This window comes from Panthera uncia (assembly GCF_023721935.1).
Source record: "Panthera uncia isolate 11264 chromosome B2 unlocalized genomic scaffold, Puncia_PCG_1.0 HiC_scaffold_24, whole genome shotgun sequence".
Classification (NCBI taxonomy): domain Eukaryota; kingdom Metazoa; phylum Chordata; class Mammalia; order Carnivora; family Felidae; genus Panthera; species Panthera uncia.
The window spans coordinates 36,188,305-36,202,727 of record NW_026057580.1 but is presented as its reverse complement, the minus strand read 5'-3'; the positions used below and the strand labels follow the sequence as shown (position 1 = coordinate 36,202,727).

General features: G+C 41.3%; 1 protein-coding gene across 1 annotated transcript; it reads left to right on the top strand.

Annotated features, from left to right (window-relative positions):
* The first annotated feature begins 4,752 nt into the window (after positions 1-4,752).
* KHDC1L (KH domain containing 1 like) lies at positions 4,753-7,712 on the top strand. Its single transcript, XM_049654638.1, is given in 3 exon segments — positions 4,753-4,782; positions 7,132-7,242; positions 7,368-7,712. Coding segments are annotated over 3 exon segments (486 nt in total).
* The last annotated feature ends 6,711 nt before the right edge of the window (positions 7,713-14,423 follow it).

The following is a 14,423-nucleotide window of genomic DNA, read 5'->3' as shown; positions in this document are numbered from 1 at the left end:
GACCATAGATTCCCAAACACAGAATTTAGACTACTCTTTCCTTCATCAGGTTGCCAATTCTTGCGGAAGGGGCAACTTAAAAATCATGGTTCTGAATGAACATGGCCCATCTCCCTCCCAGGTACTTTAAGAGAATTATATGTCTTATTCAGAAGCTATTTACTTGGTTGGATTTTTTTTTTAAGTTTATTTATTTTGAGAGAGAGACTGAGCAGGGGAGGGGCAGAGAGAGAGAGAGGGAGAGGGAGAATCCCAAGCAGACTCCACACCATCAGCATGGAGCCTGATGTGAGGCTTGAATCCATGAACTGTGAGATCCTGACCTGAGCTGAAACCAAGAGTCAGGCCTTTAACCGACTGAGCCACCTAGGCAACCCTTTTTTTTTTTCCTTAAGCAATACAAATATTGAATTATGTTAGACACCTGAAACTAATATGCTAATTATATCTCAATAAAAAATGACATTTCCAGATGCTTTTTAAGGTTATCTGCTAGAGTATAAGGTCCTTCAATTGCAGGAACCACCTGTGGGTTCCAGTGTTCTGCAAAGTGCCCTTATAGGATGGAATCAGTAACTATCTATTGAATAGCAAACAGTATCAAATTGTACAGATAAATAAATGCAACTTTTATTTTCTATAATACCTCAAAAAATCTGGGGGAAAACCCCATGATAGATAAAAACCAGTAGAGACGAAACATTGCCAATAACAGTAAGTCCAAGTAGGGATCAGATCCAGTTTCTGTGTATTCCTCCCCTCCCACTTCATATTGTGTTGGCTTCATTTTCATGCTGGTAGCAAGATGCTTATAGCTCTTTCCCAAATCATATGTAGTCCCTACCACTAGAAGAAGAGGAGGGACAAAATCATTTTTATGTCTCTTTTCAGAAATGAGAAAACCTATTCTGGAAGCTTCTTAGGCTTTACCTCATTTAAAAACTGAGACATATGCCATTTCCTACTCAGGTCACCAGCAAGGGAAATGAGATTATCAAGATTAATCCAATAACCTGGTATTGAATTGATATTAGGAGCTACTCACATCATCACTACAAGATTCTTTTTCTATATTTTCAAGTCATCTGGGAGTTGAAAATGTTGTTCTATTGTCAGCCAGAGATTGGCAGAGTGATAGAGATGCTGAATAAGAAATGGACTTCCCTGAGGGCCCCTGGGTAGCTCAATCAGTTGGGAGTCAGATTCTTGATTTAGGCTCAGGTCATGATCTCACAGCTTATGAGAGAGAGCTCCAGCTGCACTGACAGTGTGGAAACTGCTTGGAATTCTCTCTCTCCCTCTGTCTCTGCCCCTCCCCCACTTGCACGTGGATTCTCTCTCTCTCTCAAAAACTAGTACATAAACATTAAAAAAAAATCAAATTCAATGTAGAAAAATTGTTTTTGAAAAAAACATCAATTTTTTCATGTAAAATTACAAATATTATCTGCTGACAGCACAGAGCCCCAGGTGAGCCTCGATCTTTCTGACGGTGAGATCTTGACCTGAGTGGAAATCAAGAGTTGGATGTCTAACCGACTGAGTCACCCAGGCACTCCAAATCTGATTTTTAAAAATTCTCATCACAAAAGTGAAACAGTAGCTTTATTTCACCAAAGGGTTGATGTTTCAGAAAGTGAATATCAACGTGCGTAGAAAGTGAACTAGAAGGTTAACTTTGTCGGAGTAGAAACTGAAGCCTCCTGATAATACTGGCATCAGTTACTTACAAATGTTTTGAAATTTTTTTGCCCCCCAACACAAAGGCCATACCAGGGAACCACAGGAAAGCAATAATCTATTTTTTTTTAATGTTTATTTATTTTGAAAGAGAGCAATGGAGGGAAGCAGAGAGAGAGAAAGAGGGAGAGAGATAGAATCCCAAGTGGGCTCTGTGCTGACAGCTGGATTTTGGGCTTGAGCCCACAAACTGGGAGATCATGACCTGCCCCGAAAAAAGCTTTTTTTTTTTTTTTTTTTTTTTTTTTTTTTGAGCTACTTGCTTAAAATCATTAAGTCATAAAATCTTGCTTGCTTTATCTTCAAAGTGCACCTTAAATCCATGTTTCCTATTGTTGAAGTAACTTCTTTTTCTTAAAAATTTCCCCCAAATCCAAAATAATCAAACTTCTAAGATACCTTTTCTTTTTTTTTTCTCTTTTAGTTTATAAAGGAAAAAATAGAATATTCAGGTTTGCTTCACATTCTAAAATTTTGAGTAACTCAAACATTATGAATTTTTTTTGGTTGCCAAATTAGAATATAAAAAACTGACAAATCAAAATAAAAGTTGAGTTTTTTTGGGCTAATTTTAATAAAATCGTTATGTACTTCTAAAGTGAAAAACAAACCAACCCTTGTTCATTATACAGATTGACAATAACTATCAACACATTGATTTTAAAAAAGAAAATTCTGCAGATTGGTGACTCTTTTAGAGTTCCTGGACCCAATTCCAATGTGTGTGTGTGTGTGTGTGTGTGTGTGTGTGTGTATCAGGTGGGTTCCCCCACATACAACACAATTCTTGGATACCAGCAGGGTGTCCAATAAACTCAATTCTGACATTGTCTACTGGGAGATAGCATCAGATTCCACAGGTTAAGGATTCAGTCCCACAAGACTGGTCCCCATCCCTATCCCCTTCAGATGCAGGTAGCAAGCCCCAGGCTGTTACCTGTGCTTCTGACAGCCCAGCTAAAGATTGGAGGTTCCTAAGACATCCTCCTTAGGTTTGATTAATTTGCTAGAGTTGCTCACAGAACTCAGGGAAACACTTAAATTTATCAGTTTATTAAAGGATAAGATAAAGAATACAAATCAACAGCAAGATGAAAGGATACATAAGATGAAGTTCTTAACCAAGGAGCTTCTGTTCTCATGGAACATGAGGCCTGGTTCAGCAGCATGTGGGAGCTTTCTGGTTCCCCAGGCATGGAAGCTTTCAGGGGGAAAAAAAAAGACTAAAAAAGCTGTCCACTTGGGTTTTAATGAAGGCTTCATTGTATAGTCATAATTGGCTAAGTCACTGACCATTGGCTGATTCAACCTCTAGCCCCAATTCCCTCCACCAGAGACTGGGGGTGGAGGGGGTAGGACTGAAAATTCAATCTTCAATCACATGGTTGGTCTTCCTGGAAACCAGTGGCCTCCCTTGGATGGGGTCCAAAAGTCACCTTCATTAATAACAAGACACCCATTTCCCCTTTATGGTTCTGAAGCATTTTCTGGAACTGTGGATGAAGACTAAATATATCTGAGATATATATATTTTGTCATCTGTATATTTGGTCAACTGAAGGAAGCTAACTTCAAAGTGTAATGACCCAGAATTCCAAGGAAATACCTTAGCTTATCACTATGCGAAGCAAGCATTGACCAAAGAAATTGCCCCCGGTGATGGTGTATGTACTGGCTATTGTTTACTTACAGGATAGATTGAGGATACTCCTGATGGATAGCCAAAGCTCTGAGGGTAAATTGCTTGATTGTTATTCTGGACCTAAGGAAATCTAACTGATTTCTTTGGTGATGTGGGGTACACATTTCACTGTTGTTGTACTAAAGAGCAGCTCCAAAATGTCCTTTATGAAAAGGCCATGCCAGGGAACTTCAGGAAAGTAATAATCCAATAATTTATAACTGTAAGCATATAATTCTAAGTATTACAAAGGATTCATTTTTTTGTGCCCAAATTTATCATCAGTAAGTATAAGCAATATTCCCCAAATATCCTACCTAACTAGCTTCTGCATGCTTGGAAACTTGGAGATTTAGTTTTTTGAAAGAGACTAAACTTCCAAAAATTATGGAAAAAATTATCTCTGGCCTCAGTTGAAAGAATTTCATTGAGAAACCTTAAAGGATTCTTACATATCCTCCAGGAATAACTGATCTTTGGAAGAAGACTACCAAACCAAGAACTTCATATAAAGCCAATGATGTGAAGTAGAGAGCTTCAACCCAAGGCAATAAAACAAGATAAATTTTTTGGTGTCTCTGCCCTCCTTTTTTTATTTTGCTATACTTATCATTGTACTTTGGTGCCCCCTAGAGGTGAAGAGAAATTTTTCATAATTCTTTCTCATAGTTACATTTCTAATCTTAATCCTTTGTAATATTTCTCTTCCACTTGAGGAGAGGCAAACCTCTTTCTGTGTGTGTGTGTGTGTGTGTGTGTGTGTCCAGGCTATAGATATTGTTCTAAATCTAATTGATTAATGGATTTGTCATCCTACACCAGATTTGACTAACCAAAATTTAATAGCTGTTCTTTTCAACACTTCAAAAAAATAGATTTTCTTCTGTGAGTCCCTTCTGGAATTTGAATCTTCCTGACAGTATTAATCTTAGCTTTCAGCTCTATCAATATTGAACATTGAACCCAATACTTAGCCTGACTCATGAAACAAGATTATAGAATAAAAACAAATATTAAGGCTATCCTTGCAGTATTGGTCTGTTGTCTTCAGTGACTCCGCAGCCTCCACTTGAGGAATCTTTACATATTAAGGGACTAATGATTGTCCTGCTCCCATTGTGATCAATGATACTTGTGCTTCCTATTCAATTTGTGCAACAGTAAGTTACTACGTTTTATGTGGACATCAGGCATTCACCTGATTATTACACAAACCTATTTTGTGTAATAGTATGGAGTAACTTTTAGAGAGTTTGCAATATTTAAAGCATCTACTCCTACAGGAACTGTTTCTCTAAGAAAGATACTGAGAGACCTGAAACAAGGGAAGCATGGACTATTCAGAAGAGCTCCCAGGAGATGTAATTGACTCCCACTGCAATTTCAATAGTAGGAATAATACAACAAGAAAAGCTGGTACAAAATTTGTCTTTGAACCTAAGAGAAGTCATAAATGACACTACCTCTGCTCTGGAGGTCCAATAAACTAGATTAAATTAAAGTTTCATGGTGGTTATGGATGATTAAATGGCCTTTGGTTTCTTCTTGGCTAGCTAAGACCTTTGCTTTATAGAAAACACTGCTTGTAGCACCTCCCTAAAACACTATTGGTTAGGTAGAGCAGTTAGTAGTTGTTAGAAGAAAGACTATCTGGCTCTCTAGAACACATTAGGGTGGATTTGGGGATCTGATTTCATGGTCTGGGTTTGAAATCTAGGCTCTTTCCTTTGCAACCTGTTAATAGGACTAATAATCACTTTGTTTCCAGTAATTACCTGTATTTTAGTTGACCCATGTATCCTGTCCAGTCTTTTTTTTTTTTTTTTAGTTTACTTATTTATTTTGAAACAGAGAGAGAGAGTGCACAAGTGTGCACATGCATGCACGTACAGAAGCGGGGGAGGAGCAGAGAGAGGGAGAGGAGGGAGAGAGAAACCCAAGCAGGCTCCACACTGTCAGTGGGCTCGAACCCATGAACTCACATGAGATCATGATCTAAGCCAATCCACAGGATCTAACCCTATCCACAGGTGTCCCTATTAAATGCTACTGTGCAGTCATTATGTTCTTAAATAATTCAGCATCTCACCTTGTAATAAAAGACTCATGCGAAACTAACTGCAGTACAAATGCAGACAGTGTTCTCCAAATAGCCTTGTGATCAATGGATTCTGGTGATAGTGTGGATCTGAACCATGCAGATGAATGTCCTGAGGGCTGGCCAATGTCCTTTGGTCAAAAGGGGAGATGGAAAAGTAAAAAAACAAAACAAAACAAAACAAAAAACCACCAAAAAAAAAAAAAACACCCTAAGAACTTGCAGCTGGAAGGTAAACTCTAATGTTCCCTACTAAACATAAACGACTTGCAGAATACTTTAACCAGTCAAGACTACTCAGTGATTGTGATGCAGCAAGATGTAGAAAGGCTATTTACTACAAACTACGTGTACAACCAGACAGAGACAATGACACTCTTCAATCAAGACCACATTAACCTACCTCCTACATAAAAATCATCAGGATAATCACCAGATTGCCCTATTTTTACAAAACTGGCCTCTGCTTCTCTAAACAGCCCTCAGAATCACCCAGTCAAATCCTATAATAGGCTCTCCACAACTCTTCTGTATAAAGAGGCTCTGTATTTCTGGACTGTTGCTTCTTTCTTGAAGCAGCACACCAAATAAGCTCAGGTTTGACCACACATGTGTAATCATTGGTTGGCTGGTAGTAACTGCTATGGTCTGAATGCTTGCATGCCTCACCAGATTCACATATTGAATTCCTAACCCCCAAGGTGATGGTATTAGGAGGTGAGGCCTTTGGGAAAGTTCCTCCTCATTAACGTGATTCATGTCCTTATAAAAGAGGCCCCAGAAAGCTTGAGTGCCCCTTCAGACATGCAGCCATGTAAGGACACAGTGAAAAGAAGGCTTTCTACGAACCAGGAATATCTTACCGGATATCAAATCTGCCAGTGCCATGATCTTGGCCTTTCCAGCCTCCAGAACTGTGAGAAATAAGTACTTGTTTAAAAATTTCTTTTAATGTTTATTATTTTTGAGAGAGAGAGACAAAGAGCAAGTAGGGAAGGGGCAGAGACAGACACAGAATTGGAAGCAGGCTCCAGGCTCTGAGCTGTCAGCACAGAGCCCTACACGGGGTTCCAACTCACAGACCGTGAGATCATGACCTGAGCTGTAGTTGGCTGCCCAACCGACTGAGCCACCCAGGCGTCGCGGTACTTGTTGTTTATAAACCACCTCAGTCTATAATATTTTGTAGTGTGAGCAAACTAAAACAGTGCCTGTCCAAATCTAGGGAGGCCATTTTGGAATCTTCCTGTTCTAGTGTTTTCCATCCCTCAATCCCTGCCCTCACTCATGCCCAGTAGATATGCTCCAAAATTTCTTTGAAATTAGAATGAAGATAATTTTGGATTCTTGGACATCAGAGAGGCAAGCAGGGAGGAGATAATACAATTTGGCATGAAAGGATTAAGCTCCGATTAGACAGTTACTTGGGATGGATTTTATTGAAAGGAGTTGTAGGCATGGGCTGCCCTTCCCCTAAGGCTGTCCAAGATGTGGGGTTGTTCAGGTGCCAATATTTAGCACAGGTCCTGGGCCTATCCTGACTTCTTCCAGGTTCTTTTTTGACAGGTCATTTTAGCTTGCCCCTATTCCAAACCAGGTATGAGCAATTCAGGGCAAGGATACGAGGGCTTGCAGCAGGAAGCCATGGTTGACAGTATCTGCTGAGAACTTTTCCCTTCCATTGGTATTTGACATGGAAGAGAACCAGGAGGAGTGCATCTTTGTTGGGTGGCTCTTGTCTATGCCATGCCCCCTCCCCGGTTTCCAACCTTCCCCTACTCTGCCACAATCTGTCCCAGAGCACACACCCCTAGAGGTGGAGGTTCACACGTCCCTCCTCTGGTTGCAGGCCACCTAGACATAGACCTTCACTGAATTGAGGTGCACAGCTACACCCTCATTTAGCTGGAAGGTTGGTTCATACCCACATGCCAGACCCACGTCACCATAGTTGGACTGCCTGTGGCAAGGCAGTGGCTATGTGATATGATGTGGAGCATGGGGAGCTGGGACTCTGACTGGCAGGCTCAAGGTCAATGTCCTTGGCTGAATTGTAGAGCTGTGCGGCATCTTGATTTCTTCAGGAATCGCTTGGGTGGCCGGAAATCCAGGCACTCCAGTGAGTCCTTAACGATAGTGCCCTGGAGTCACAGCTATTTTGGTGGTCTTCAGTCTGGAATTGCAGCAAGGTAGCAGGGAGGTGTGTGGATAGGCACAGCCAGGAAGGCCCAGGTTGGGGTAACACTGCTTAATGTCTCCTTGGGGGTCCTGGCCTGCCCTGGGTCTTAGTTGTGAGCCCTGCCTCTGTCTCCACAGACCTTCAGATGCTGCAGTTCGGCTGGACCTAGGCCCTGACCAAGGACGACCTGGCCATCTCCCCCAGAGTGCCAGGGCCAGGGCCCAGTCTGCCTACGAGGGTGGGTGGGACTGTCTCTCTCTCAGGCTTTCCCAGGCTTCCCCTACCAATGGGTTGGTTGTCCTAGATTCCATTAGATTTCACTCTGTTAGTAATAAAGGACTGATCTCCCCTTGGCATTTAGGAGGTGAGGGAAAGTTTTGGCTTTGGTGAGAAATGGCATTGATAGAAGTTTGAATTTATGACCTAATCTTGTTCCTCTTGGATCTTCTAGGCATATGTCTGAGACACGTCTCCTAAATGGAAGAAAGTGTTCTTCCACTTCCAATAAAGTAAGTGACTCCATGTACAAAGTCTCTGATGTGCTGTCTTTTTCCTTTGGATAAGCTTATCCGACCCAGGAGGGGCTTTGGGCGGGTCCAGCACTGAGGTCTTCAGAACCATGATGTGCCACCTGTGCTCACTCCCAGAGATGCAGCCCAGTACTGGAGAAGGAAACGGAAAAGAGCTCTCCCACAAACTGCTTCTCTCACACGTGAAGCCTGGTCAGGCTCTTCTAGGTTGAATGAAGACAGGGGCTTCCAGAAAAGAAGGGACCCTGGGGCTCCTGGGTGGCTCAGTTGGTTCAGTGTCTGACTTTGGCTCAGGTCATGATCTCACGGATTGTGGGTTTGAGCCGGCATTGGGCTCTGGGCTGACAGCTTGCTTAGAACCTGGAGCCTGCTTCAGATTCTGTGTCTCTTGCTCTCTCAACCCCTCCCCCTTTCATGCTCTGTCTCTCAAAAATAAATGTTAAAAAAAAAAAATAAGAAAAGAAGGGACCCTCTCCAACATTCCCCTGGACTTTAAAATGTAGACTAATGAGGGGTGTCTGGGTGGCTCCATCGGTTGAGTGTCCGACCTTGGCTCAGGTCATGATCTCACGGTTTGACAGCTCGGAGCCTGGAGCCTGCTTCAGATACTGTGTCTCCCTCTTACTCTGCCCTTTCCCCACTCGCGATCTGTCTCCCTCTCTCTCTCAAGTATAAATAAACGTTTTAAAAAAATGGTAGACTCATGTGAGAAGAAATGAAGAGATTGTGTGTGTGATGTGTGTGTGTGTGTGTGTGTGTGTGGTGGTGGAGGGTCTAAATGGAGACAGAAACTGGTCCTACTTCAACTGCCTGGTGAAGTAGGCAGCCAGGCAGCCTGGAGAACCTTAGGTACCCAGGCATTGTCCTTGATTGCTAAATGTTCGGGGGTGGTGATGGGGTGTTCCAGGAGCAAAAGATCCTGAAGTCCTTTAAGCTATGAATAAATTGACAATAAGCCTTCCTAAATCTCCTTTCTAGAACTTTCCTGAATGGCAAATCCACAGCTGGATCTCTCTAGTCAAGATTATGACAAGCTAAACATGTCCTCACTTTGAACTTCTCCTCCTCCAGCAGCCTGGATCTCACAATGAGGCTATTGCAGGTGAGGAAAGATGGTGTCTTGGACTACATACAGTGCAGTGGTGGAAGTGCTAGGGAGTGGTTGAATTTGGAGTCTATTTTAAACCCCTCAAGATTTGTTAATTTCATAGTTTTTGGCCAGTTGTAAACACAAGTAAGAATAGGTTCATAGTAGAAAAACAGTCTGGCTGGAAAGAAAGCCAATCATACTATTTTCAAAGGGAACATTATGCTTACTTTCTAATTGATAATTGAAATATTAATGGCTCACAAAGTAGAAGGAAAGCTTTTATTAAAAAAGACAATTTCAGGGTGCCTGGGCGGCTCAGTCAGTTGAGTGTCTGTCTCTTGATTTCAGCTCACGTCATGATCTTGTGGTTTGTGGGATGGAGCCCCACATCAGGCTCCTCACTGACAGCACAGAGCCTGCTTGGGATTCTCTCACTCCTTCTCTCTCTGCCCCTTCCCTGCATGTGCTGTCTCTCTCTCTCTCTCTCAAAATAAACAAAAAAAGACAATTGCAAAAAGACTATTTTCTCCCTCAATTAAGTTTCACACTAGGAATTATCAAATTAACATTCTGTCTTCTTGGGACTGTAATTCTGATCTCTAAATCCAGTTCACCAAAGACTTCTGTATGGGCACACTCACATATTAATCATGTAGAAGTGGGGTGCCTGGTGGCTCAGTCAGTTAAGCACCGACTTCAGCTTAGGTCATGATCTCATGTTTTGTGAGTTGGAGTCCCACATCTGGCTCTCTGCTGTCATCACAGGGCCTGCTTTGGATCCTCTGTCTCCCTCACTCCCTGCCCCTCCCTCTGCGTTCTCTCTCTCAAAAACAAACAAACAAAAAAACAAACAAACAAACAAAATGTAGAAGTTAGTATCTCAGGGGTGCCTGGGTGGCTCAGTTGGTTGAGCGTCCAACTTTGGCTCAGGTCATGATCTCATGGTTTGTGGGTTCAAGCCATGTGTTGGGCTCTGTGCTGACAGCTCAGAGCCTGGAGCCTGCTTCAGATTCTGTGATTCCCTCTCTCTGCCCCTCCACTGCTCATGTTCTGTCTGTCTCTCTCTCAAAAATAAATATTAAAAAAAAAAAAAGTAGTATCTCAAACCCTGGAGTGAGACTACAAGTATTTAAACCGAGCTCTACCACTGAAAAGCTTTATGATCTTCAGCAAGTTAGTAATCTCTCAGTGCACTAGTTTTCTCATCTAATAGTAACTACCTATAACTATATAGTATGACAAAAAATATATATATTTATTATATTTTATATTGTATATAATATATATTTTGCCTAAATTTTTTCTTCCAATAGAACTATGATTTTGTGGGTCCCTTCTCCCTAGTTCCAAAAGGGGAGTTGTGATTGGCTCAAGCCAATCAGGGCAGATACTTGGTGACTGTTACCAGCCTCAAGAATTAACTCAGGAAACAACAGATGTTGGTGAGGATGCAGAGAAAGGGGAACACTTTTGCACTGTTGGTAGGAAAGCAAACTGGTGCAGCCACTCTGATAAACAGTATGGAGCTTCCCCCCAAAATTAAAAATAGAACTACTCTATGACCCAGCAATTATACTATTAGGTATTTATCCCAAGGATACAAAAATGCTGATTCAAAAGGGCACATGCACCCCAATGTTTATAGCAGCCCTATCAAAAATAGCCAAATTATGGAAAGAGCCCAAATGTCCATTGACTGATGAATGGGTAAAGAAAATGTGGTGTATATACACAATGGAATATTACTCAGCCATCAAAAAGAATGAAATCTTGCTATATGCAACAACATGGATGGAACTAGAGTGTATTATGCTGAGTGAAATAAGCCAGTTAGAGAAAGACAAATATCATATGATGTCACTCGTATGTGGAATTTAAGAAACAAAACGGATAAACATAGGGGAAGGGAAGAAAAAATAAGATTAAAAAAAAGAGAGGGAAGCAAACTATAGAGACTCTTAACTACAGAGAACAAACTGAGGGTTGCTGGAGAGAGGATGGGCTACATGGGTGATGGGCAGTAAGGAGGGCACTTGTTGAGATGAGCGCTGGGTGTTATATGTAAGTGATGAATCGCTAAATTCTACTCTGGAAACCAATACTACACTATATGTTAACTAACTTGGATTTAAATAAAACAAAGCAAAGCACAAAAAAGGGAATGAACATGTGACCTGTTTTAGGTTGATCAAGTGTCAGGAAAGGATTTGTATTCCATGGTGAGTGGCAGGCTCCCCACCTCCTCCCTTTTCCTGTTGGCTGTGATTAAGGGTGTGTGTGGCAGCAGTTGCCTCTGGCAGCCATCTTGTGGACAAGAGAAGAATCATCAATACTATCCTGACAAGGAAGACAGTAGAGATAAAAACGTTGAACCTGGAACCTTGAAGATGTAATTGGGCAAACTGTATTATGCCATCCTACCTCTGGACTTCAACTGTGTTAGATAATAAAATGTTCTTATATATATTTTTAAAGTTTAAAAAAAAGGTTTTTATTTATTTATTTTTGAGAGAGAGAGAATGTGTACAAGCAGGGGAGGATGCAGAGAGAGAGGAGGACAGAGGATCTGAAGCAGGCTCTGCATACACAGCAGAGAGCCTGATGTGGGGCTCGAACTCACGAACCGTGAGATCATGACCTGAGCTGAAGGCAGATACTCAACCAACTGAGCCACCCAGCCACCCCAAAAATGTTCTTATATTTAAGGTTGTTTCATCCAGAGTGTTCCTGGATATATTACCTGTGGTAATGTGGTAAGGATTACATGGCTTCACACTGTCAGCACAGTGCCCAACATGGGACTTGAACCCACGAATGTGAGAGCATGACCTAAGCCGAAATCAAGAGTCAGAGCTTAACCAACTGAGCCACCCAGGCGTCTCTGGTGTGATGTCTTCATGGCTCACATGAGAATGAGTGGCAGTAAGGGGACGCATGAATACTTCGTTACTTGGGGTCACAGGGATGCACAGGGACTGGCAATCCAGGAAGGAAGTCACACTAATGTAGGTGAAGGAAGAAGAAGCAAATAATGGAGAGATGAACATCGCTAAAAATAAGAAAAAATGCATGTGGTTGAAAAAGTAGGTGTAGATGTTGTGGCAGGATATGAGAATGCTAGGATCGTGATGTCTCTCCTAGAGCACACCAGACTTAAAATTATGATAGACATGAAGTGAATCATGGGCAAAGAGAAGTAAGTCATACCAGTGTACCTCTGGATTTTCTATTTATTTGAACAAAAACATTTTGCCATTTACCAGTTTTGTGGTGTTGTAATTTCCATGGCAGTGCATAAATCTATAGTTTACACACAATACATCTGATAAATTTCTGCTTCGAAATGTATAATTTGCAATTAGGTGGGCTAGAAAGTGAAGCCTTGTTGTAATTAAAATTAAATTGTTTTTAAAAACAATTTTTACTTGCATCACATTTTTGAAGCAGTGAAAGCCATACTAATAAAAGTTTCCAAGGTCTGGGAACCTATTTTTTTTTAATGTTTATTTATTTATTTAGAGAGAGAGAGAGAGAGAGAGAGGGAGGGAGAGAGCAGGAGAGGGGCAAAGAGAGAGGCAGAGAGAGACAGGATCCCAAGCAGGTTCGGCACTACCAGTGCAGAGCCCAGTGTGGGGCTCAAACTCACAAACTGTGATATCATGACCTGAGCAGAAATCAGGAGTTGGATCCTTCACTGAATGAGCCATGCAGGTGTCCCTGGGAACCTGTTTTTATCTATGGTTAAGATACAGTATTTGTCATAAGTATAATTTTGCTTTTAAGTGGTGGGGGTGAAAGGTAGTGCTAAACAAGTTCAAACGTGTTTGGAAGTGATTTACACTTTTAAGTTGGTAAAGCAGGCATGTTCCGTACACAGTTTTATTTTCACTCATCTCTAGAAGGTGGTAGAATAGGCATAGACGTGTTTGGTCTCATTAGAGCCGTGGTGGGAAGTCCCCTCACTTTGCTCTCCGGGATAACACTCCTTCTTCCTTCTTCCTCTTGTCTCAAATGCTTCTGTTAGGGCTTTGTTACCTTGTAGTCCAGAGTCCTAACATTCAGAGCTTCCTTTAAAATAATTCCGCTGGAATTAATCATGGATACTTAGTGCAAAATTCCTACGAGAATAGAAGGAATGGGCTATTTTATTTATTTATTTATTTAATATATTGTCAAATTGGTTTCCATACAACACCCAATGTTCATCCCAACAAGTGCCCTCCTCAATGCCCATCCCCCACTTTCAAGTCCTTCTTTGGTATGGTGTTGCTGGCTAGAAGCTAAAAATGGTAATTCTGGGTAGCCAGGGGCTGCAGCTTTGGGCACCTGCCTGGTCTCCCAGTGATTTCCTGTCACTTGTTTAGCAAACCCTTTTATTAGAGTTAATACAAAGCACATGTGACATGTGTCTAGTTAATACACAAGCACTACTTACCTGAATTTTGATCAATATCAAATTAATTTTTCTTATTTTTTATTTTTATTTTTTAAGTAGGCTTCACACCCAGTGCCAAGCCCAACATAGGGCTTGAACTCATGATCTCAGGATCAAGACCTGAACTGAGCTAAGAGTCAGATGCTCAATCCACTGAGCCACCCAGGCGCCCCTAATTTTCTTATGATACACCCTCAAAAACATTTGCAAATCTCCCCCTCCCCAAATTACCAATGGTTTCTTCACTCACATTGCAGAAAGGGAACTTTTATATTTTAGTCCAAAATCTGTACACACCCCATTTGGCTCACTGGGCCCAGTGAGTTCAGAACCAACCGGTTAGTTCCAGATAAAAACAGTCACGCTAACTGTTTATAGACATATTTTTAATGTTTTACTTTAAAACAAATGATCCCAGTAAAAGAGAGCAAAGGAAATTACATTTCAATGATAGCTTGAGATGGGTATGATGTTCCTGATTTATTTGTTTTCAGGAACAGACGACTATTGTCATACTTGACTTTTAGAACTGCTCACTTAAAATGCACATAATTATATTAAGTTTCTCTTACAAAAACACAACCATGTCATTTAAGGCAAAAAATATCAGCTTCTGGGGAGATACATTAATGTTTATGATATTTTCTCAGTCTGGTTGAATGAAGTGATC